This window comes from Rhopalosiphum padi, chromosome 1, assembly GCF_020882245.1.
Source record: "Rhopalosiphum padi isolate XX-2018 chromosome 1, ASM2088224v1, whole genome shotgun sequence".
Classification (NCBI taxonomy): Eukaryota; Metazoa; Arthropoda; class Insecta; order Hemiptera; family Aphididae; genus Rhopalosiphum; species Rhopalosiphum padi.
The window spans coordinates 43,714,413-43,742,105 of record NC_083597.1 but is presented as its reverse complement, the minus strand read 5'-3'; the positions used below and the strand labels follow the sequence as shown (position 1 = coordinate 43,742,105).

General features: G+C 23.7%; 1 protein-coding gene across 1 annotated transcript in view; it reads left to right on the top strand.

The window, feature by feature from the left end:
- Nucleotides 1-27,693, top strand: part of LOC132918000 (hemicentin-1-like) — a 229,942-nt gene that overhangs the window by 125,637 nt on the left and 76,612 nt on the right. The window contains exon 3 of the mRNA XM_060979039.1: nt 13,186-13,320. Within this exon, the coding sequence (XP_060835022.1) occupies nt 13,186-13,320 (135 nt within the window). The remainder of the gene's footprint in view (nt 1-13,185; nt 13,321-27,693) is intronic.

Here is a 27,693-nt window from a genome sequence, read left to right as displayed (position 1 = left end):
TTCTATCTTACTCTATGTTCTGGACATATTTGTCCTTTAACTAAACAAATATTTCCTTGGCGCAATAGTTTGACATATCCAATAGCTGAATCACCATAGCTTTCTCGTGTTGATCTATATACAATTAAGTAGGTACTTAATTTGAGTTTTGTACAATATTGAAATATAGCCACAAGTAGTAAGGAAGGTATTACCTATTGAAAATGTTATAAGTGTATAGCAAACTTACCTTTGGGCTTTTGATCCTCTAAGCTCAGGATCATTAAAACAATCACTGTTTTTTATATAATCATTAACCATGTATATATTTATTTTGGGTATATTACTAGCACAAGCTTTATCAAACAGTTTAGTTGACATTATAATTTTTAAGATAGAAAATAACTCTTTTATACCATAATGAATTGTTCAAAAAAAAATAAAGATTTAATGTTATATAGAAAAACAATATTTTATCACTGCCACACATTAAAACAAAACATCAATAATTATTTTAAACGTTTAATCATCATACGGAATTTCAAGTAGGAATCTATTTTTAAAATCATTGTAATACTAATAGTGTTGACGTGGTGGTGAGTGGTGAGGCTAGCAGGGCCTTTGCCCGTGGCCTCGCAGCTCAAACCATGTACTTTTTTTAATATAAAAGGGCCTCGTAGTATATTTTGCTCAAGGACTCGCAAAAGCTAGCACCGGCCCTGAATACTTACTCGTCTATTGTATTATTATTACTATTACTATTTGTATTTCTATTTGCCATGGTCATTGCGACACTACTCCTAATAAATTTAATATTATTTGTTTTATACCTAATATTATATTATTATAATATATAGGTGTATATTTAAAATACCTACTTTAAGTTATGAATAAATAGTTAAACACATCTACATCTTATATAATAATGCAGTCCATAAACACTAATTTTGTTATTATTAAGGGTTTTTTTTGTTATGTTATATTATGTAACTAATCAGCCCCATCAAAAAATATTCCTGGATTCGCCACTGAATTTATATGCAGTAGAATAATATAATAATCGTATAAAAGTGACATCCTAGCACCTAACTGGGCTTAGGTTGCTTAAACAAGCAAATTGCTTTGCCGGATTGTCGAGTAAACAACGCCTCGCCGCGGTGCCGCGGCAGTCGTCATGCGGAGTGACGTCACGGAATAGACACGCCTACTTATTCCATACTACAGCCGCCCGCGACATTTCGAAAGCCAGTATATCCATAAAAATCCAAAATAAAAAAAAAAAAAAAAATACCATTCTCTATAATTTTTCACGTAGATTTAGAAAAGTATAGAAAAAAAAAATTGTTCAGATACTAATTTACCGTAAAGATAAAGTGTTTTATTCTATAAAAACCAGTCACTCAATAGTTTAATAAAATTAGATACTTGTTATTTTATTATAAATTTAATATTTATCTTTTTGTAGTAACCGTGATATATCGTTAATTCTTATAGAACCTAAAAAATAAAATAGTGACCGTCATGATTATATTAGTTTCTTACTTTAATATTTGTCATTGAAGTACATTTAAAGTCTCGCTTTGAGATGATAAAATATATAGTTTTTCAAACGACACGGACGGATTTCTTGTCGTTGAGCAGCTGAATAAGTGTTGAACATTTCTTTCATAGAATAATATCGTCCAACTACGATCACAGACTTCTGTCGCTCTTGAAACAAAATTAAACATTTGAGAAGTGTTTTATTAAAAACCCTATTCAACCTTTTTTTATTGAATATTTTAATTATAATAAATCAAGAAAACAATAAAAAATAAACATATATTTTTATTTTAATCAAAATAAACATCGGGCAATAATATATTTTACAATAGAAACATAGATAAGACGTTAGATACTATTGCTTTCACTATATATTATGTATAGCATTTTCATTTAGTTAATATAATTATTAGTAACGATTGTCTACATGAAAATGAAATTAAAGGTTGAAAGTGCATTTTCATGATGTTTTGCTCACCTTGGACCATAGTAGTTAAACTGCGGCTACTCTATTGGACATTTAATACACAAATACACATAATATGCCGTTCCTTGCACAACCAATGGTCTATAGTATGAAACTATAACTGGTTAGTGGTTACTGGTTACCAAGTGTTGCAATAATTAGTTTGAGTATACAATAATATTATATATTTTAATTGCATTTTACAAGTATATTTAACTGGCGGAAAAAGATAGTTATATGACTAACAATGATCGATAAATGTCCATTAGAACTATAAAAGTATAAAATAATAATTTATTTAAGTTTTAAACAATAACTACCTATACTATTATTATGAAATCTTATAGTCTATATTTAGAAATACGGAAAGTAAATAATATTATTAACCATAAATATATAATAATAAAAACGGAATGGCATTATTACAGAGGGTATCTGTTGATAGAATCTCTCAACTAAAACGATACGTTTAACCAAGAAATTATCATAATACACTCACTAATCATTTTAATTAGTAATATAATATACATTAAAAACATATTGACATATTGTATACCATAAAACACAGGAACTATTACCAATTACCATGTAAATATTGATTAAACGAGCTACTTAGTATGCAGGTAAAATTCCGGTCCATTGCCAACACAAGTGTAGAATAGATATCGTTATAACGAATAATCGGAATAGACTATAGCCTATAGTAACATGTTTTAATCATCGAATATGAAAATTAATTTTGAACAAGGGTTGTATTACGGTGATATTACAATGATATTATGATATGACTACGATTATAGAGATAATATTACACTTCCACACTTAACAATATTTTGATATCAGTCGGTCGATGAAGTTGTATAAAAAAATGATTAATAGCCTATTCCTTTTTGTGTGTGTGACGTGTGTGTGAAGGGTATTATAATAATATTACCAACTATTTTAATTCCATGTAATATATTACAATATTATTTAGGAATTAATTAATCTATTAGGTAGCCGTTCTGAATTTACGTTAATTTTACAATGACATTTTAATAAAATGCGATCAGTAAATCGATTTTCTTCCATCTTTGTTCTCAAAAAAGGTGTAATCACTATCAAAGTCCAATATACTCGGAAGCTGTATGTTATAAGTTATAACACTCATAACTATTTAACAATTATTTAGTTTATTATCAAGTTTTGATAAATTCCTACACGGAATACAGTAGTAAACAGTTATATATGTATAATATTATGCAAGTGTCTATACAGAAACAAATACTCGAACTACACGAACAAAAATACACAAATACATATATACATTTATAATACATGGAGATATAATTCAATGCATTATTACTTTTTTACTGTATAAATATAATAATTATAATATAATAAAAAATAACATTATAATATAATCTTAACGGATAGGTATCTACTATCGTCTGGGCGTATATTTATTAGCAATGATACAAAATTGTATTGAAGCTAAATTAATTTTGTTGAAATCAGTACTCATTGATTATTAGAAATTGGGTTAAAAAAGTTTTTTATGCAATAAATATAATTAAAAATAAAAATTATTTAACCGCACTGTACTCGTATTCAAGAAATTTCAACTACTATAGATGGTATTGAAATGTTGTCATTTTCCTAAAGGGAGATATATTTATTGGATGTTAGAAACAACATATTTTAAGTTTTTATTATTCGTGTAGGGTAATTAAGTATACATACCAATGGATGGTTTTTTCATATAGGAACTTATCAGTAACTTTTACCTGCTTTTTCTTTTTTGAGAACATATATTTGCCTTGTTAAACTATTGGTAGTAGACTAAAATAGGGAAAGTGCTTGTCTGATCTATTCTTGAATCTACTACCACTAAGATCTCGGTGGGTACGTAATAGTATAATAATGTCAAGGTTATTACCTTAATTGAATACTTTAATAATTAGAGTTTGACATAAACTAGTCAAAAAAAATGTATTTTTTAAAAAACTCCTTAACTTATAACTAATAAGCTAATAGGCATTGGAATATTGGATAATAATTCTAAGATTTCTTAATGTATATATAATAACTTGGTTTTTCAGCAAGGTTATTTTATTAATAATTCGCAAGGATAAAATTAAAAATTATTTATTTTATTTCATTTTGTAATTAATAGAAAACATTTAATATAATATAAACTTTCAGGGTGTTCTGTAATAAATTGACATTAATTATAATAATTCAATAATGGTAAATATGTCTTGTGATATAGAAAATATCGTCCTGGAAATTCTAACCATTCCAAATTAAGTAATATAATTCAATATGATATATTAAGTAATAAGTACTCGTATAGTCGTATGTCAATCGAATGAATTTTCTTATCAAAATTTATCCAGTTGGTGTTCTTTCAAGGAAATAATACAATAGATTTCAAGTAATATAAATTCAGAAATTCATGAAATATCTAATTAATTTTATATTTTAGGCGGAAGATGAATCTATTGATTTTACAATGGTGTATCTGTTATCATCTTTTACTAAAGACTTTTAGCATAGTAAAAATGCTTCAATTTCAAACTTTAGTGGTAATTTTTGGTAGCAGATTGGATTATGTTGCCATTTTGATGAGCCAAATTCTCTGGTACTTATATTAATAATCAGAAAAAACAAAACAAACTTAAGAAAAACAGACATTTTTACGCTAAATCGGTTTTCGTCAAAATTGATATCTTTATTTTGTTATAACTATAAAAATCGAATAATTATGGAAACTTGACATTTTCACTAAGTGTTTAAATTACCCTTTTTATATAAAAAAAAATACATACTTTAAAGTTTAAATGGACATTTTTGGGTTGTGTTGCAAAAATATTTACAATATAATATTTGAATTATTTATTTCCTATAAGACCTTAATTAGTAAATGAAAATATCTATATGTGTAAATGATATAAACAAAAAACCTATATTAAAATATGCCCTTTTGCTATTTAATATCGTTTATAATGTTTATATAGAGAAAAATTGTAAAATGTCATTGTGATGTATGATCGTTTATGATTTCAGTCCCTCCTAGAATTTCTTAAAGCTCTATACTTTTCTTTATGAAAATTAAAAGTTACGATTTATGTTTAAAAATGTCAAATTAAAGAAGTATACCTACCATGTACTGCAAATACCTACGGTTTTTGATGTTGCATAATATTATTAATTATTATATTTGGTATAATATACATTTTGAATTTTTATGAAATTCAAGTAAAACAAAGAATTATTATGGATTATTATCTCCTTAACTTAAAGGACTAATTACGTCTATGGCGTAGTTATTTTATTTGATTTAGAAATTTTGTTTATTTGTAAATATATTTTGTTATCACTCCTTAGAATGATAATGTTTTTCATAACTCTGTTGTATTAATAGAGCATAATATTCATTATGTATAATAATATAATTTATTATACCGTATATGAATATTTATTCAAAATTTTCTTTTACATTTTATTTACGGATGACATTAAAATATTTAGTAAAATAGATTCACACGTTGATTTTTTATTAATATATGCAGCACTTTGTACCCTCTTTACTTGGACTCAGCACGTTCATCTTTATCTCAATCTAAACAAAGTTACTAAACTGACAATCTCCAAAAAACGTTATACGTTATCTAAGGAAATTCAAATTCCCTTGACAACCCCTCTCCGTCTTTTATTAAAAATCTAAGTTTTTATTTAACTCCTTCCTTCTGTATTTAGGGATAGGCTTTAAAATCACGTAATATATCTCTAATATATTTACTTCTACCAACTGTATCCGCATTTCTTTTTTCTGTTTGATTCGTTTGATAACTGAGAATTTAGTAATTACTTGGCATCATTTTATACAATATGATCAGATACACATTGAACAAGTTCGAAACTGCGTCCGTTAATTGTAATAAATAATATGAATACTTACGAAACATGTTTTAGCCCGAGTATAACATATTTCAAGTGTTCAAAATCGATTATACAAGAGGTTAATTTTTTTAAATAATCTATATAGTTCCAAATAGTTTTTGAAGAAATTATATATGAAGAAATAAATGAAACGATTATATTACAGTTTAAATTTGTTGATAGTTCAACAAGAATATTATTAATAAAAAATAGTAAGTAATTATATTTTCTATTTGCTTACGAGATTGTAAATAAAATATAAACTCATTGGCCGTGTATACAAATTTATTTCAAACGTTATTTAATAATTTTATTTTAATGCAACGTACAATGAAAATAATTAAGTTCATCGATTACAAAGGTGGAAACTGGAAAGTGGGTACATAACCGATCTGCTGTACAGTAGGCGTGGAGTGGTTTACTGTAATGAATGTGTCAAATTTGAATTCAATGATATATCATTGTTTATGAAAAACGATTTTGAGCGGAGACAGTCTGTCAGCCTAATCACTAAGTACATTTAATGATATTATATTTTTTGATATTGATATTAAAGTAATTTATATTATAGTGTTACGGTATGTAGATTTAATTTTTCTGAAAACATTGAATTTATTGTATAATAATAATAAATATAATTTATATCAAATTAATGAATTACATTAGTAATAAAAACTTTTGATTCAATAATATCCCTCACCTTATAACTAAATGAATAGGATCATGGTATAACTAGGTATAACAAATATATTAAAATGAATCTACATGTTTTAAACATTTCGTTGCATATAGTAAAATGTATAATATATGTAAACGTATTAAGTTTACAGATAATGTTTTTAAATAACAAAAAAATAAACATCATTATTCTTTGTTTAAATATGTGATTTTTTCCAAGTCTGAACTTCAAATTTCCATCAAAAATAAACGTGTAAATATATTTTTAAGTTTTTTTATACAGATTTAAGAATAAATTATGTGACATTTTGTTTTAAACGTCAGAAATTCTGATATAATGAATAGTTTTTTTTATTGAAATTTAAACAGTTCAAGTGGATAAATCAGTAATGTACTACAATGCTCAGACATTGTATACAATGTCTAAGATGTTTGGAAAAAGTAAATAATTCATAGGTATGTAATTCCAATATAGACTGTAGTCACTGTATACAATCTCGTAGTAAACAATGCTAATACTGGTCTGAGCAATGTGAAAAACTCATTTTTAATTTTTTGAGGCACTACCTTATAATTGTTCGCCTCCCATTGGCCCTACCCAGAAAAAATCCTGGCGCCGCTACTGAGTATGACCGCTGAACTTGTAACCAGAAATGTAAAACAATAAGAATTTTATGCAACTCTAAATATCACAATTGTAATACTTGTAAAAATAAGTAGTTTCAATATTCAATAAAAATTAATATAAATAAAATATTCTTCTTCTACTAATCAAATAAAATAAAGTGATATACGTCAATAATATATATATTTTGTTCACTTGATACTTTTAGTATTGGCTATCGTGTACAATGACTATAGTCTATATGGCCATATGGGACTTACATACGTATTATTTACTTTGCCCAAACATCTTAGACATTGTATACAATAACCGGGCATTGTACATACAATGACCATTTATCCACTTGGACCGTAACATAAATATATATACATTATACATATATATATATATACAGCTCAAAAGGAGTCAAAATATTTTGAAAATTATAATTTAAACACTGTGAAAGTTTCAAGTTGTTATGGTTAGTTGTTTTTAATTATAACAAAATAAAGAATTCAATTTTGTGAAAAACTTATTTAGGGTAATAATTGCAGTTTTTTTTTCTTAATTATTTAAAATAAGTACTAGATAATTTTATTATTAGTTCCACAAAATAGCAGCTAGATCCTATTTACTACCAAATATCAACCACAAAGTTTAAAATTCTGGTATTTTTATTGCCTCAAAAAGAAAAGACTGACACATGAAAAAATCACACACACACGAAAATCAATACATTCATTTTTTCGTTCAGAATCTAAAAATACCGAATCTAAAATTGTCGTTATAAAAAGAAAAATTGATTTTATTTAGCATAAAAAAACACAAATAAGATAAAAATCAATTTTATATATTTATTCATATTTACTTAAAAATGTTCTAATAGTTATTTGAAATTTAAATTTAATTTACATTCTCCAAATATTTACAAAACTATAATGGAAAGTTGTAATTATTACAAGTTGTGTAAAAAAAAAAAATACATTAATTAATGTACAATTAAAAGTTTTAACCATTCAAAGTACTCTTATTTGTAAAATTATTATTAAGCATACCTAGTAGGTACCTATGTAATTATGTAGCTGAAATCATTTAGTTATTTAAGTCATGAAATTGAAAAAAAATCAATTTTAACAATAATATCTATACCTAGTATTTTTAATTAGAAAACTAATGTTTAAAACAAGAAAATTATTTTTATGTATTTTCTATAAAACTAATATAAAATTAATAAGACAAACATTTTTTTCAAATTGATTTTTCATACATAATTATGGCTAATATTTAATACAAATTAATTCACATGTGATTACTGCTATTAAATTTAAATTTACGCTAAAAAACAATATTATAGGTAAAGTATTTTATGATCTTAAAAATTTGGTTTTATTTATATAAAAGATGAAACATTTTTAATACAAATTATTTGTTAAGGAATACAATATTTTATTGGGATTGCCAAAAGGTATTAACAGCTTACTGTTTTTTTTTTTTTTTGAAAAGAGATAAACTTACTATATAAAATAAATTTATGTGAAGAAAATTATAAATTATTATGTAACAAAGTTATTGTTTACGTATAAGAAACATTGAAATAAAATGATAGTCCAATATATAAAATGTATCATAATATTTAAAAAATATTTATTAAAAACTGATTGAAATTAATAATCACTTTATTTCTTTTAGAATAATATAAATTTGTTTTTTGTTGATTTAATCTATCGTTTATTTTTTAATTAAAAATTCGAAGAACTCATGATACGTACAATTTTTTGTTAACTCAAATATAGATAGCGGAAATTACGTTTCAAAATTCCTTCTTTATTAAGTTAATTATTTAATATTTTCTCAATTAGTTAGGTTAGTTCAAAGTGTAAAGAAAAATTACCAAGAAGTATTTTAAAAACGAAGATATGATACCAAGTGTGAATTTAACCCTATTTTAAATATGTGATAATTGATTGAATTTATTGTATATCACTCCACTTTAAATCGCTTATAATATGTACCAATATATGTAATGAGATGAAATTAGATCTCAATAAGCTTTTAATTTTTGTTAAAATGTAGAAATCTGAAAATGTCTAAGTTTTGACTTTTTGAGTAATGTGAAAATTTATTTTTTTGAAACTTTCATATTCTATATAGATACTTAATAAATTAAAATATATTGAACATTGGTAATTGGTGATACTATTAAGAGGTAGACTGTCGGTTTTATCTATATTTTTTTTATCAAAAGAAAAACTTTTCACGATGATATACAAAAAAATTGATGAAATATATATTGTATTTATTTTAATGATAAGAATATTATTTTAAAAATAATTATTCGGGTATAAAAAAAGTTGTTTTATAAAATGATACAAATACCAAGCCTTATATTACTTATTATAGTTTTAAAATTTATTTCATTACTTACATGAATGCTTTAATATGTTTAGTAAAATATTATAAATGAATTATATTATAATAGATTATGTCTGGTATCCGTATCATTAACATGTTATAAAAATGTAGGTGGTATCGATATTTGGTAGGTATTATCACTTTTTTCTTTGTACTGTGATTCTGCAGTATGTCAAAATAACTACCAACTAGGCACAGAGTGTACTAAAAACTTTTGAACTAACTCCAAGCTTTTATAAAATGTTAATGACACATGGACAACGAACGTAGAACAGAGTTTATAGTGAACGGAAGTGAGTGTAGATAGATTGATAAAATACAAGAGTGAGAGTGGGTGAATGAGAGATAGTGGAAATCGTTAGCATCTTATCCAACTGGATTCGCATGTCATGTACAGGTTAGAAAATGTGTAAATACAGAAATCGAGTTTTCCCCTATTTTAAGTATCTTACGTATTTTTAGTTATTATCAATCAGTGTTTTGTAAGTATTAAAATAATTTCCTTATAAAATACTTCAAAGGTGGTCCTTTAAACGTCACTCCAAATAACATGAAAATAATTCTTCATATTATAATGCAATTTCTTCGCATCCCTAATAATAACAAATTTAAAATGTACTACTGATAATAACAATAGTTTTTTACCAGACTGACTTTTATAACAGGTTTTTCTTGGTAAGTATTTAAATTAAATTATATTTTCATTTATTTTTTATATGCATACATGCAAATAATAAATTAAACTTATACTTAAATTTATACTTAATCTTTTTACTTCTACTTTTAGAGGAATTAAGTTAATCTTTATTATACATATTATATTATTATTATTTAAAGCGTTTAAGCTAAACAATATGTATGCGAAATTTGATCAGAATAAGAGTAAATAATAGCACTATTTTCGAATACTCCATCAATATTTATGTATTAACAATACTTTGAAGTTATCTTGGGTAATTATATTTACTTACTTATAAAAATCTTAATACACTTTATTGGTTAATTATAAATATGCGCCAATGCTTGACATATGTAAATATGTAAAAAAAAAAAAGTTAATCTATTGATTATAACTAGACAATAATTGAATAAAATATACATTATTTATATTACTTAGTATAAAGTATATTATTATTATATTAGAATTTTAAGTATAATATATATTACTAATAAGTAATAAGATATTATTCAATTTTATCATGATATTTATGGCAAGTATTGATAGATATTGTTAATACATCTTAATACTATCTGCATTTATTTATGATTATTATGTATACATCAATAATGGGGTGAGTTCTTGTTAGTGTGTTTTTTTTTTAATGTGTATTGAATTGTGTCTTTATGTAAACAAAAGACATTTACTATTTTATTGTATCAAACATTCCGATTTGTTTGGTGGTTGAGTGAGAGGGGGGAAGAAAATCTATTTTAGTAAAGCGCTCTGCATTGAGAACTTCTTGATAGGCTAATGCAGGCACAATCTAAAACAGCCCCGAAAAGGAATAAAAAGATCATAAATAAACATACATATAAAGATAACAAGGGATGCGAGAGGTCGTGTCCGGGGGTATCTGAGGGATCGGCCGAGAGAATGTGCGCGCATGTGTTTTGTCAAAAGACCGTCATGAGGGACGAGACGTAAAAAAAGAAACAGCACGGAATCACAATATAAAGTGTCGTTGTATCTTTGAAACTTTTTTCTTAAATCCGAAAAAAAGAGAAATGTGACTTTGGTAGGAAAATATGTCAACGCTATTCGTCACCACCGTCCTCTCTATTATATAGCTCGTATTTCGCCCGATAGCTCTCTGCGCGCCAGTTAATAAGACGAATTCCGTATAGGTACTTTTTCAACGAGCGTCCAATAAAAGTTCAATTTTTCACCACCGCCACTGTGTTGGTCGTTCGGGAATTTAATGGGTGCATATATAGTTGATGTTATGACATATACTGGGTAGAATGGCGACGAAGGATAAAGAAATCGGATAACGGCGCTATGTGATATCATAATATTGTAAAATATGAATATATAATATAATACCGTTGTCTGTTACAGCTAATATAACACGTGTGTAAATATACCTATATTATCTGTACAGTAAATGCGCCGATTTTATGAACACGAAAGAATGACTTTGAATCGTTATTTGTAATCTTATCCATAATCTATAGTAGATATATTATAAGTCGATAAATTGTATGCCCAAATTTCTTTGTAGTTTTTAGGTATTTATTGTAATATTAACATAGAATACTATACATGCAAGTCTGCGCTTTAACAAGAAAAAAATTTGAAACATTTTTGTCGATGTTATTCCACTTTTGGTGCTTGAAAAAAAACTGCTGTAAAAATGTACGTTGCAATTATTAAAATATAATATGATTGGTATAATAATGTTCAAGTTCTAGGTAGAAATTCCTGGAACACTTATATATACATATATAATATATAGATCTTATATAGATCGTTTTTTGAATAAAAACTTTCACAGTGGTATGAAGTATCGAATGTATCTTCGAGTGTTTTATAGTTGCTCGTATATTCAGTTATGTAGCTAATCATATAGCAACAAAACATGAGAAACAAGTTTTATTATTTTGTAATTTAAATTTTAGGACAACAATAGCTAAAAAAAATAATAAATATGTTTCAGAGTGGCAGGGTAAGTATCGGATGAAAAATAAAATTTCATTGAAAAAATATGTATTATAAACTATATGTATTGTTAAGTGAATAAAATAAAACTATATGCACCGTGATACCGTGATCTAAGATTAAATGTAAAATTTAAATATATTAAAACATGGTTTATTTAAATAAAATAATAAAATATGTATCTACATTATGAAATTATTGACGATAGAATTTATCGAGGTGGTTAACTGATAAGAATATGTGGCTTTTGTAAGAATATGATTCATTTGTTTGTTTTTTAACTTTGTTTTGCCTTTTTTATCTGTCGATATGTTTTATTCAATAATAACTTTGTGTATTGTGTCTTTTCGTTGTTATAAATTGTATTGTTGAAGTTGAATCATATATATTGAAATGTTTAAATCATAAATTGAAAAATCTAATGCTTTGGATGATCAAAAAAAAAATAATGCTTTTTAGAAAAATTATTTAACGTATATACGTATAATAAAAATAATTTAATTTTATAGTTATTCTTAAAATTAATTTTATTAAATTATATATAATAACAACAATTTTTCAAGAACAATTTGTAAAATAATTATTTAATATCTATTTTTAGTTACAATTTTAAATAAATATATGAAATAGGTAAAGAAATCCAAGTCTAATTTGTACTTTAATTAAAATGAGTATATTGTGTATATTATTATTATCCAATTTTGGAAAAAAATTAATGTCTTAAAAAAGACATTATTTTATAGAGTATAAGAATAACCAACTCTAAAAACTAGTAAAATATTCCTTATAAGTGTATTAAATTCTGTTACATCCGATTTCGATACTACATAATTGATTCTAATGGTCATTCATGTTAAAAAAATAATCCATAAAAAAATTTATAATTATTTTTTAATAAAACAAATTCCTTTTTTTTTTCAGAAAATACTACAAGTTATAACGGTAACACGATTACAGATGCAGAAGAAGAGACGGAAAAAATCAGTCCATTTTGGTCGTTTAATGACACCGTTGACTTGACAAAATATGAACAGTTTGATCATCAACGTTTTATTGGTAAGATTATTTTTTCACCTAATTTACTTATGTCGATGATTTTATTTTAATTTTAAAAAGTTTTCTTTTACTTATGGTGGATTCGACAATTATACGCAAAATGTACCAATATTAATTATTATAGTTTATTATTAAATTATTTATTTTTAAAGTTAAAATCGAACTACAATAAAAGTAATAAATATTTACAATCAGGAATAATGATAATGATTTTATTTGTTAATTTTTTTTTATTGTTATGTTGATTGGACAATGGTAGTGTTTCACTAGAAAAAAATCCTTCAGTGCGAATTGCATACCGGGGTTTTTTACATATGAGTTGCGTCATGGATTTTTTTTTTTTTAATGCGTAAACATTATATTCTAATTAAATTATATAATATATTAAGTAAAACACCTATTCATATATATTTAAATAAAAAATGTTTTCCTTCCCGTTTTTATACAGCCTTACAGCCTTATAGAATTCATGACTTTTATTATTTTGTATAATGGTAGCAGAAAATTCTGCCCACAATGAAGGAAGAAAACTAGGTTCCGGTAAGATATACGTTTTTTACGTATATAATCTATGAATATATCAAATTTTTTATCTAATGGTTTTATAAATTATCAGTGGATCATTTGATTACGCCGTAAAAGTAAAACAAGGACGTGAATGGTGAAACTACCATAACAACTGAATTTTGTATGTAAAATATAATACATTCAAATGTGACAGTTGTGTGATTTCCGTTGTAATTATAATTGCATTGATGATAATATGTCACGTCATAAATTATACACATTATACATCATAAAATTATAAATGTATTAAAGTCCGAACATAATCATGTAGTTACAAGTACTGTATGAATACAACTTTTCTGTGTGTTCTCAAACTCTATTTATATTTCATAGGTATAATACTTTTTGGTAGTTAGGGCAAAATTCGAATGACTCGAAACAATACCAAGAAGTAATTAGTATTTATTAACATTTTTCATAGTTTATATAGATATTGTGAGACGTGACGTAGTATTTAATTTTAATAATTGTATACATAATTTCATGAATATGGACAATAACAAACAATTTGCTTCCAAAAAAGAAATAGCAAGTTTATTGGTTAGGCCTGAGTTTTTAGAAATATTAATATACGATATTAAAGTATTAAAAAGTTTTTAGCTTTCGTATTCATTACTTATCGCATTTAAATAGCTTCCGTCAGCAGTATAACGACACACAATCTTGTCGACGGATATGATTTTGTATTATGGCCTATATGGGCCTGATAAGTAATAAAATACCAATACACCTTATATGCCTTCATCACAGACAACGCTGACTTATACAACCTGATGATAACGATAAAATGCCTGGTTCAGTATTAATTAAATTCGATGAAAACGATTTATTTAATAATATTTAACATGTTATTTATGTAAAAATGAACAATACATATAATTTTAAAAGAAAATTGAAAAAATAGACTCAATAAAATAATCTTATAATATAAATAAAATTACTTCGGATAAACTTTGCTGATTAGAGATTCTAAATTTAATGCGTAAAAAAAAATTACATCAATTAACCAGTTAGCAGATAAAAATAATAAGAAAGTGTCACCATCAGTTCTAGCCGAATACCCTGGTTACTATATACTTCTATATCTCTATTATAAAAATTGAATACAGCTATCAACAAGATTTCACTTCATAATATTATTAAAATATATATATATATAAAAAAAAAAATAATCAAATACAAATTTTAACAAGAAATATAAAATTTAAACAAACACTAGCTATTTAATTATGGCTTTTAATAAAAATTAACCCATATTTAGAGTCAACTAACAAACCTGTTTAAAAATAACCCTAGGATCTACTTATCTTTTAATATATTAAAAAGATTTCTACGAAAATGCACAAAAATGCACTGATTTGGAAAATGTATGTTATGACTACTGGAGTATCCAAAAGGATATAATTCAAATTATTGAAACTATCTACCCTACTCGGAACTCATTACAGTTAATATATTAAAAACCGTTACACTAGATTATCTATCACGTTTTTTAAGTCCTCGTATTTTATTGCAGTCTGACTTCAAGCCCTAATTGTCGCGAAGACGATAAATTGGATGGAGTTAGAAAATGTATATTGCGATATTACTTAACACTTAAGCTATGACTTGTGTGATCTAAGATCAGTTGTTATTCAAGTGATTAATTATGTTTGAATAAAATAACATACGGATAAAAAAATAATTGTTCTAAATTAAGTTAAGATGAAACATGCACTCACATTATTTTGTTATCTTGGTTCTTATAATAACCTGTTTATTCATATATACAATAATAATAAAATAAAATAAATAATTATAAATGCAAGTTAATTTTATGGAATCGATATAATATAATATATATATTTAATTTTACGTATAATTTATATACATATATATACATATATATATATTTATAGAAAAATACTGAATTTATTAGTATTTTGTATCCTTAAAGTTAGTTTATTATAGTTAGTACATTAAGTATATGATGTACTGAATGCGCTACCTATATTTTTAATGATTTAAAGTAAATTTACTGCTTTATTGGGTTTGAAGTTTAAAAGAAATAACACATCATCGTTAAACCCGTAACTTTTTTACTTCATATTGAATCAAATATAATGAGAATTGGATGGACTTCTTTAAAACTATTTTTTGTTTTATTTAGAATAGTTAACTCAATTTTTATACTTCGTATCACATTAAAAATTTTTACATCATTTGTATCTTTATTTTAACTACGAGTGGAGCGATGAATATATTCAATTTTACAATGATATGTGGTTTTTTTTGTCAACATTTAATTTGAGGATGGTTTTGGATAAACAATTTAATATAGTTTATATTTAAGAAATACAAATTAAAAAATAATTTTTAAAATATTTTAAAAATAATCTAGAAAAACAAACAAAAGTTTAAGGAAAAACTAGAATCTTTATATAAATCCGGTATTCGATGAATTGATTTTGTTTTTAGGTTTATCTCAAAAATGAATAATCGTAGAAACTTGAAATTATCATAAAATAGTAAGTTATATAATCATTTTACATACAAAATATAATTTTCAAAATGGGTAAAAATGCTTTAACATTTTTTATAAGACCCCACATATGTTTTTCTTATATCTGTATGAAATTATTAAAAATAAATAGGCCCAATTATTTTTTATATGCATTTTAGGTTTAAATTTTGTAATAATTTGTCGTAATCATGACAATTACAAACTATAACAATAGTTTTTAGTAAAGTATTTATAAAATCTATAATTTTTATAGTTAAGGTTTCATATAAGTATTAGATTCTGAACGGAGTGATGAATGTGTTGATTTTACAATGATATGTCGATATGTGATTCTTTTAAATTTTTTTTAATCTGTCTGCCATCACGTTTTGGAGAAGTAATAGTGCTTTTATTTTTGACTCAGTCCCTCTTTGAAAAGGAAAATGAATCTAGTTGGTACATTAGACGGTAAAAGTAAAAATTTTAGTAGTTTTCAAAAGCGTCAGGAAAAACACTAAAAAGGTAACGGAAAACGGGAATATTTACGCATAACCAGTTTTTGACAAAATTGATTTTTTTTATTTTGTTATAACTCAAAAACGAGTGATTGTAAATACTTTAAATTTTCACAAAATATTTATATTGGCGTTATCTATTCATGATTAAATTTTGAAAATATTTTGACTTTTTTTAAGCTATAAAGACAATTTAAATTTTTGATTATTCTAAGTTTTTTTTTGAAATGCCTATAAAAAATATTTGCTCTCCAAAAAAACCTTTAAAATTTAATACAAGGTGTTTTATAAACTGTACTTATTGTAGTAAAAAAAAAAAAAAATACATAAATTGTAAGTCAAAATTATTATTTATAAGCATTTAAAGTTCAAATGTTAACGGAATATGTCAAAATCGCGAAAATTTGCAAGGAGTTTGAAGTTGAAAATTCATAATATTTTTGTGATTTATACTAAGGTCAAAAAACCCAACACATAATAATTCTTCATAACTTTTTTTTCAAATCACTCAATGCTATTTTTGATTTATTTACTTCACTATTAACCTACTTTTACTATTTTACGATATTTACAGAAAGATGTTATTATATTTTGAGTTATATACATTGATATAATAATTAAATACTAATAATATATTAAACGCAGTACATTTAGTAAAAATTAAATCAACTTACTATAGTACTGAGAGTAAAATAAAAGACTTATAGCTATATCAAATAAACATTCCACTGTGATTTAGGTTGATATACCATATCTCTACTCAAAATCATTTTTCTTGTACAATGATATATCATTGAATTCAGATTTACACATCCATAATAGTGACCCACTCGACGCCTAATTTACAATAGAGCAGTACCCACTTACTTACCTTTTTATTATTATATCTAAGCAAAAAAACGTTTGATATTTCAATCCCATATCAAACATTATCCGATTTTATAATTTATAAATAATTAAATATCTCGTTTTATTTTACGAAGGAAAATAGCTACAATTAAATTTAAAATCTTCTAGCTAAATCACAATTAAATGAACACTTATTTAATCAAATAATAATAAAATAATACGTAATATTATTCAATAATAAAACATCTAAGGGTGTTATGTATATTAATAATTTTTCAGTATTTTTTTGTTTGCTCATTATTTTAATTAGGATGTAATGAAAGTAAAAAAAAAAGTCACTTTAAATATTTAATACGAGTTCAATAATAAAATCCAAATTTTTAATTTATCTTATAACAATCAGATACTAAACAATCAGTTTTTTTATGTAGAATATTTTTATTGTGTTAAAATTCTGTCTATTTAGAATATGCGTATTATAATGTATAATAATATAAAACAGCTTTTAAGTATTAACATATACATCTAATTAATTTGAATACAAATATTTTAAATATATTGTATCAACTTAATATTTTTAGATTCTAAGTGGAGCGATAGTATTGGTATTACAATAATACGAGTATGTTTTTAATTTTATTTTTGTGTTTATCATCACCTTTGAATTAATAGAAATAATATAATTTTCGTTTTAAAGAGTTTAAAGTAAGACCACGATCATCAATTTTCAAAATAATTGAGGGGAAAAATAGATTCATTTTCAATTGTAATTTAATTAATTAATATAGAGACTTGAATTTGTCATCAAATATTAATTATTTTCACATTATTTAGATATGGACAAAATAGTTTGTTCTTAATATTAAATATTTTTGATTTATATATGATAACATTGATTATTGATAGCAAGTATAAAAACTTGAAAATGTATTAATTCATTTTTCATAAGTTTTCTTACAGCATATTAAACAAAATCAAAAATATATACAATTTTTTTTTGTGTTGATAAAATAATACACGTTTCCTCGTAAGTTATTCTCATATAAGTTTGAAGATATAAAAATATTTGTTGTTTTGACAAAATTGTTAAAATGATAAAAATGCCTAAATAATTGCATAACTAAAAATGTATACAATTTATATTTTAATAGCTAAATATTGTAAATTTATTCAAAAGTATTTTATACCGTAACTTAAAATTTACAAAAATTTATATTGATAATTTTTCTTTTAGATATTCTAAGTTGTATGTTCAATAAAATTGGATATTTAAACAATATAATATACTATGTTAATTTTGTTGTTATTTCATAAATACCTATTATTAGTAAAATATAAAATGTTTTTCTACTACGTATAGTTTTAATTGCTATGCATTAAATGTTCAAAATATTTTGATTAATTTATGGTATTTATACCATTCTACGTATTCACTCCATTTTATGGTGCGTTGGTATTGATTTAAAAATTAATATATTATAATAACAGTAATAACACTAATATCATCTTGTTTTAATATAGTATAATATTATAGAAGTTATTAATAATACCATAAATCCGATGTCTTTAGCAAAAATTAATTCTATCTACTGGCTTCCGTTTACCTATTAGACAATTTAATTATTTGGTAAGATATAAATATTTAATAACACAGAGTGTACCAGAACTATTTAATAAATATAGTAACATTTGTAATGGAAGTTTGTTAAATAGTCTTGTTACATTGCACCTTATATATCTGCTATTCAAAGAATCTGATCAAAAAAGTTTTTCGTTTGTTATGTAATTATTGAATTTTAATTTTTTAATGATGAGCAAAAGTTGACACCTATTTTAATAATAATAACATTTTAATTTGTTGTTATTATGTTTTATTATTTTATTTAAATTATAAGTGCCTTACGTAAGGTATATGGTTTCTAAAGTTGTATAGATTATGCCTTTTCAAACTATTGTAACTAAATTTTAAAATGTATTTATTTTTAAATTTTAAATACATTGTTATTATAACCTGTCGAATGCAGTTTTTATTTCATTATAATAAATTTCATGTTATTCCTTTATTTTAGAAACCTTTTAAAAAAGTTGTATTAACCATTAAATGAGCTTAAGTAAATTATTGGAACAATCTTTCGTTGATATATTTTAGAGCGGTGTTTGAAATTTGTACGATATGACAACATTTATATAATTGTACTTACTTCGTTATAAGATAGTTTGGTAATTGCATTATTTACTTAAAAGTAATATTCATTATAAATTATTAAGTTAGAAAAACAATTTGAGTAAAAATCAGTTACAACTCTACGTATCAATATTTTTTTCTTATAATTGTTGTCATTTAGGTATTATTTTAATTGTTAAAAAATGGGTACCATATAAATACGATTTCTGAACTATAAACCAAGCTCTAAAAATTTTTATTACTCAAAAAAGTTCTTATAATAAAATAAAAAAATATATATCACATAGTAAAACAATTTGGTACCGTCCTCTTTTTGTCTTTTCGTTTCCTTTCAGGATATAATAATATGTAGAATTTATACGATTGTACAGTAATATACACTGCGATTTAACTTATATAGAGTCTATTAATGTTTTCGATTACAAATATTACAATGGATATTTTCATTATTATACATAATAATAAAACACTGTAATTAATTTGAAAAATCTAGGTCACAGATCGTGACGTCGTTTTAAGTATAATGACTAATAAGTTAAATTAGGATTGTGTAGCAAAATAAGTTGTTAAAAATGTATTTATAATTGGCAAAAAATAAAAACCATCTATTAAATTTATGAGAGAAAAAATGTGCAAGAAGATGAAAATAAGGAATCAATAAAAAAAATTAAAAAATTAAAAATCATATAGGTAGTAAGATAATAAACAAATTATATATAGCATAAATGTTGCTGTATTATTTGCATTTTATACTCAACCAATTGGGAACTATAATACCGTAATACACTTGTACTTATATATTTAATACACTCTAAAGTCTAAACCATCTTTTTATCTATTTTATTTAAACAATTTCACTTTTAAGTTATTTCTTACAGTAATATTATTGTTGAATATAATACAATTATAGAAATAAGAGACATTTTTGTGAAAATCTTGGAAGTTTGTAAAGATCAGATGATGAGGGAAAAAGTAAAAAATTAATAAGTTTACCTTGATGTAATCAGAATGATTCAAAATACATTTATGTATGAGAATTACTTTTTATCACATTACTTGGAAAAAAAAAGAATTTTCTACAAAATTAGAGTGTTTTTGACGGCAATACGACTTCATATTAATAGAGGTTGGATTGTTAAAATGTTTATTTGCTTGTATACATGCATTTGTATCAATTAGTTGTAGAAAAATAGTATATATCGATCTTTATGATTAATTATATATATATATATTATATATAAACGAATATAACAAAGAGCTTATAATAGTTGTTTTACTAAAAAAATTCTTTTAACAATTGTTTCCATACGTTAAATATTTTCCTATAATTTATAAATATTTATTGCATTATTTTCTAAACTTAATTAATATCTCATTAATTTATTTTAAGAGTTTAGTTTGCGAAACGATTATTTATTTTATTAAAGTATACTATGAATTTAAAAACAAATATTTTCAATGAAGTAGAGTATGTTTTTATGCCTTGTTATTGTAAAGTTGATAACCTAGTACAAAATATACTGATTATACACTGTACTACTATTTTTCACTAACTGTGTTAGTTCATTATTTTTAATTTAATTTTGAAGACTTACCATTTTACTAACACATATTAATATTTTACTACAAGTATATTATGTTTTTCTATATTCAGTCAATAGTAATGACTTGGTTATATAGGTACTAAATAAAATTTAAAATTTTTTTAAATATTCATTTTTCATCGAAAACAATTGACATTGAATTGATTGTATTTATTATAAACGCTTAATTTGTGTGTATATACTACCTTTTATAAAATGGAATATATCTACCAATAATAAAAATAATATTTTGTATTTATTTTAATAATTTAAAAATAATCTGTAACTTTTAAATTAATATATTAATATTATGTAATACAAATTACAAAATATTATATGGAAATACATTTATAATACTTTCATTAAACAAAACAAATCTTATTAAATTCTAAACGTAGTTTGTAAATATACTTACAATTTATCAATTTCGTGTCGGTATTAATTTCAAGATTATTTTTTCTTTCATTGATAACACATTTTTTAAGTTTAATTTAATCACAATTTATAGTTTGATATATTTTATTGGTTCTCAATTTAAGCACACGATTTCGTGTTATATTCATACATATGAGGTATTATTTAAAATATACTTCTCCATAATTTATTTTTAGTACTCCAAGTTGAAAAGGTGGTAAAGTAGCTAACCACTTTAGTATACAGTTGATTTTGAGCGTACTTCGTCATTGAGAAAGTCACTGTAATATATCTGTTAAATTTGAATTTAATAATAAATCATTGCGTGCAAAACCGATTCTGAACGAAGGCAACCTGTCAGCTTACATTATTATGAATATATTATGATATATATATACACATATATATATATTGCTATTCAACTAATTTATTTTACTATTAGTAAAACGATAAGTTGAGTTCAATTTTGCCAAAAAATTGTATTTTAAAGTGTCATTCTTTATATAAAATATAATTATTTAAAAAAAAGTTTTAAATCTGCATAAATAATATTTCTATTTTAATCATTGTTCATAAATACTGCACGTATATATATATATATATATATAGTCACATCCATTTTGTGTTCTGACCCGTTTTGTGAATTGGATAGAAATTTCATCCAGTTCACGAAACGGAACTTCTTTTTTAACACACCGCGTATAATTATACTACATGGATAACTTTTCACGAAAGGGATACGGGTTTTTAGCAGTACGGAACTTGTTCCGTAGTCTGTACATACACACGATAAAACTAATAATACGTGTATAATTTTTATTAATAAAAACAACTTATCATAATAACCTGTTATAATTATTATAATAATTATGCGTTATAGGAAACTTTAGGTAAATCTATATTGTAAATAATCAAAAAAAATTATAATTGTTTAAACATAGGGTAGTATTATGGTAACGGCTATTACATTTTGGATTTGATTTAAAGCAGGTGCATTTATAGTTTCACATTTTTCCCTACAATTACAATTATAAAAACCTTGCCCTCCTGTTATTAATGCCACTATTTCTCTTAGACTTAACTCTTTTATTTTATTGACCTCTGATATGTTAACAAAATTAGATGTAGGTATGGTTAAAGAGTTAAAGAATTGAACCATCCCTTAATTAATTCGTGTTTGGTTCCAAGACAATTTAAATCATATTTTTTTTTCTGTAACTATGTCAATTATATTCTCCGGGTCTGTTGAACCTCTTTTCACCTTAGGAACTGGAGCTACAAGTTTACAACACAATCTTCGATTTTAAATTGAGTAACCTTAAGGTTATTTATCTGTAAATGATGAAACTCATACTATTTTATAATAATTTTAAGTAAAGTATTTAACACATATTTTTTAACTTTAAAATATTTTTTTGCAGCTTTTTATAAGCCTTTTAATCCTTGTTGTCTCAATTTAATAATGTTTTCATTAATTTTGCATAAATCACAAATAATAGCACTAGCAGAGTTGATTTCCACCATTAATTTTTTTTTTTTTTAATTTTTATTGATAATTTACAATATAAATTTAGCTTAAGTTTCCTAGAATGCATAATTATTATAATTATTATAACAGATTATTACGATAAGTTGTTTTTATTAATAACAATTTTACACATATTATTAGTTTCATCACTTGTAAAAGAGTCATCATTTTAAAATTATACTATATAGAAATTTTTATACAATTAAATTTTAGATAACTTTAAAATATGTATAATTATTTGTCATTAAGTCACTCTAAAAATCAAAATCAATCATGTTTAAAATTTTGTTTATTTATTAACAATTTATATTTTTCTTTAATTTTTTTTTAAAATTTTTAAAATAATATAACTGGTATTTAAAAAATGGACAGTTTTTGTTTTTTACCTTCAAAAGTATTAACTACATTATATTTTTAACTAGAAACCACTACCAAAATTGAAAAACAAAGCAATTTCGCTGTTTAAAAAGGTGATAACTGACGCATAAATAAAAAATAAAACATGCATCACTGTAAAATCAATAAATCATCGTTACGCGCTAAATTTAAAATACAACTCCCAACTCTATAATAATTTAAGCTTTGCTTTAAATTATTTTTGAATGAAATGATTTATTGATTTCAAATTGAATTGATAATAGTAATAGAATCACCATTTTAATTAAAGTATTCACAGCCAGTACTTTTTTAAATTTTTATTATCGCACAATCATGGGGTGATTCATATTTTATGTTTTTATTTTTATAAGAACACAGTATAATTTTTATTGACTCTAAAAATATAATTTATTTCAAAAGCTCATCGTTTCCAATAATATATTACTATAGTTCATTGTTTATTAATTATTCTTACTAATTTTCCTTTGTGATTTTAATTTAATATTCAGTGCAAGACATACATTTTGATATAATTTAATAAAGTTAACGTTGCACACTGAAAATTTCACAAATTATCAAATACTAAATTTATAAAATAACATTGAATATTTTATAATAACTATTAAAAATATAAATTTGTATATTATTATAAAGTTATACACTTCAAATTGTATGATAAACTGAAGAAATTGGTTATGTAATTTGTGTATTTTAATATTTAATATCTTTTACATTATTTTAAAATTTATTATATATATATATATATTAATATTATGCTTAAAAATTAGATTCACTTGATCCATTCTGAAGCTTTTGAACTTAATAAAAATACAATTAGGTTTGCAGATTTTTGTAATCATCTTAAAAATAATCAATATTTAAAATTTCTTCGTTGTTTATTTTAGTATAAAACTATTTTAAATTTTTTTATAAATTGTCACATTATAATTTTTCATGAAAAAGATCTATTTGCGGTTTGTGATTTGTAATAAATTAGAAAAACTTTTTATATTATTTCAAAATATAGTTATCAGTTAATTATTCATAAAAACATTAAAAACCTCATTTTTATATTTTAAATTCCGAACGGAGCGATGAATGTATTGTATTTACAATGATGTGTTTTTTTCTGACGATTAAAACATTTTGAGAAAAATAAAAATGGGGATAGTTTCTGTTAGAAATTTAAATTTAGTAGGTTCTTTGAGGGGTCAAAATAAAAAAGTATAATATAAAGTACTTTTTATGATCAGGATAAAAATTCAAAAAATTAGAAATTTTTACAGAACTTTAATTACAAAATTTAGCTGTTTTGTTTTTTTATATAATTCAAAAATGAACAACCGTAAATACTTGAAATGATTAAATGGTAAAATTATCATTTTATATTTACGATGAAATTTTCAACATTTTTTAATTCTGTTAAAGTTATTTATAAGTTTGAGCCATTTAAAATTGTTTTTAGTTGACGTCGATGAAAAAATATTTACAAAGTTTTTTAAATTTTTCAAAATTTAATACTAAATTCTAAAAAATTATTTTTGTATCTGTGTAAAAATATTAAAAAACAAGCACAATTTTTTTATATGCATATTAAGTTAAAATTTCATCAAAAAAAAAAAAAAAATAATAAAACTATTTCATAGTTAAAAATTCATAAGAACTTTTCTTTTTATTTCTAAGTTTTGAAAATGTAATACAGAATGTATTACATTATTTAGAAATAAGTGGTTGATATTGAAACTAAAAAAAAATAAAAAATATATAAAGACAATTATTATACTTAATAAATATTTTAAGTTTAAATTTGGTCAAAATTATTCATTTAAACGATAAATAACAATGGTTATTATTTTGGTTTAATTTAGTAATATAATTTTTTTATAATTTATTATTTACATTATACATAATATTATTCTGAATTTTACTATAGGCAATGCATTTTTTTGTTTATTTTAAGATACGAGTATTATCTATTTATACTACGGATAGAGCTTTTACTATGTTGAGGTATTTACAAAAATATGTTATTATATTTTAAGTTATAAAATAAGTTGATAAAATATGATATAAATATAATATATTATTAAAATAATAAATTAAATACTGATAAAATTATAAACGCAATACTTTTAGTAAAAATGAAATCAACTTATACCGTAATACTAAAAGTAAAATAAATTACTAATAGTTATATCAAAATAATATACCACTTTGTGACTTAGACTGATATATCGTTTTAACTTAGAATTGCTTTTTGTATACAACTATGATATATCATAAAATTCAAATTTAATACAATTATAATAGTGACTACTCGATGTCTATTGTACAGCAGAGTGATACCCACCTGCCTACCTATTTAATTTAAAAACGATGTGCACGTTTAAGCTTCTGATCAATCTATTTAAGTGAGTAAGTATTTTTAAATAATGTTAAAACTTTCGTTATTTTTAATATTATTTAATGTGAAACGCATTTACTGATGAATAATTAACGTATTCAAGACCATTGCGTGTCCCGGAAATCGTTGCTGAAATTGGATTATTTTGACGGTATAGTATGTATTGATATAGGATTTATCGAAAAGCAATGCGTCGGCTACGTGACCGGTTATAGGAATAAGATTAGAAGCAGTACCAGCAATTGAAAGGTTGTTCTCTAATGGAATCTGATATTATATCGACACGGACGTCGAGCATTTCTATCATTTGAAAACGGAAAAATCTGAAAACCACTTAGTTTTTTTATATATATAATGTTTTGCTTTTGGATTACTTACAAGCACTTGTTGCCTCTCTGGAGGATTGGATTTCGGTGTAAGATCTCTTCTGAATGCATAGAAAAATGAATTAGTTGATGGCGTATAACAGTTGTGCTCACAAGAAATAAAGGGGAAAAACGCGTAAAATCCTTGTGGTAATTGAAATACGAGAAAACATATTCGAGAACGTTCACCGTTCTCAAAAGGGTAGGTACAACGTGTATTTTTGAAAGAGTAGAGTGTGAGCATGTTACTGAGATTCCACTATGATATGTGAATGGTAATATTTCTGAGGGACAAGAAGTTATACAGTGTGTTAGTGTTCATAATAATAGAAGTGTCTTGTAATGAAACTTGATTTAAACAAATTTTTCTTTCCCGGAATTACAGCCAATGCAGTTTTGCCGTAAAGTAAAAACAAATTTCAATTGCGGCAAAATAAATTGGATCTATAAAATAATGTTATTAGGATTACCCGCAATGCAGTCAATTCAAAATGTTTCATTATGTGTCGCATTTAGGTTTCAACAATATACATTTTTGTAAGATGGTCAATGTTTTGGATTATTATCACTTTTTTACAATACTTAACAATTTTTTTTAAGCATGATCTATGATCGTATGATCAGTGTACAATCAAAGCAATACGAGCATCAAATAACTTTTGATTAATATAAATATTTTTTGGTTATAATATTACAATATATATATATATATGCTTTTAAAATATAATTCTCACTTTATGAATCTATTTACAGTTTAATTCAAGTATATATTTTATAATCACAAATATTTTGGTGTTAAGTTTTGCCAAAAATAACATAAATGAAAATTAACTTATTATTCTGTTGTATAAAATGTTAATACTAATAAAAAGTTGTGCTTCTTTATATTTATTATTATTATTAGGACTAATTGTAGTTAATATTATATATTTTTAAGATATTATAAAATTTAAATTAAACAGATGCTACAAATGCTATGAACAATTAAAATTGAATACAAACTGTAATGTATTATGTTATATTTTATTATTTAATGAATAAAGAGAGGTATACGTATAATATATTTATTTATTAATAGCTAAAACGCATACGATTTAATATAA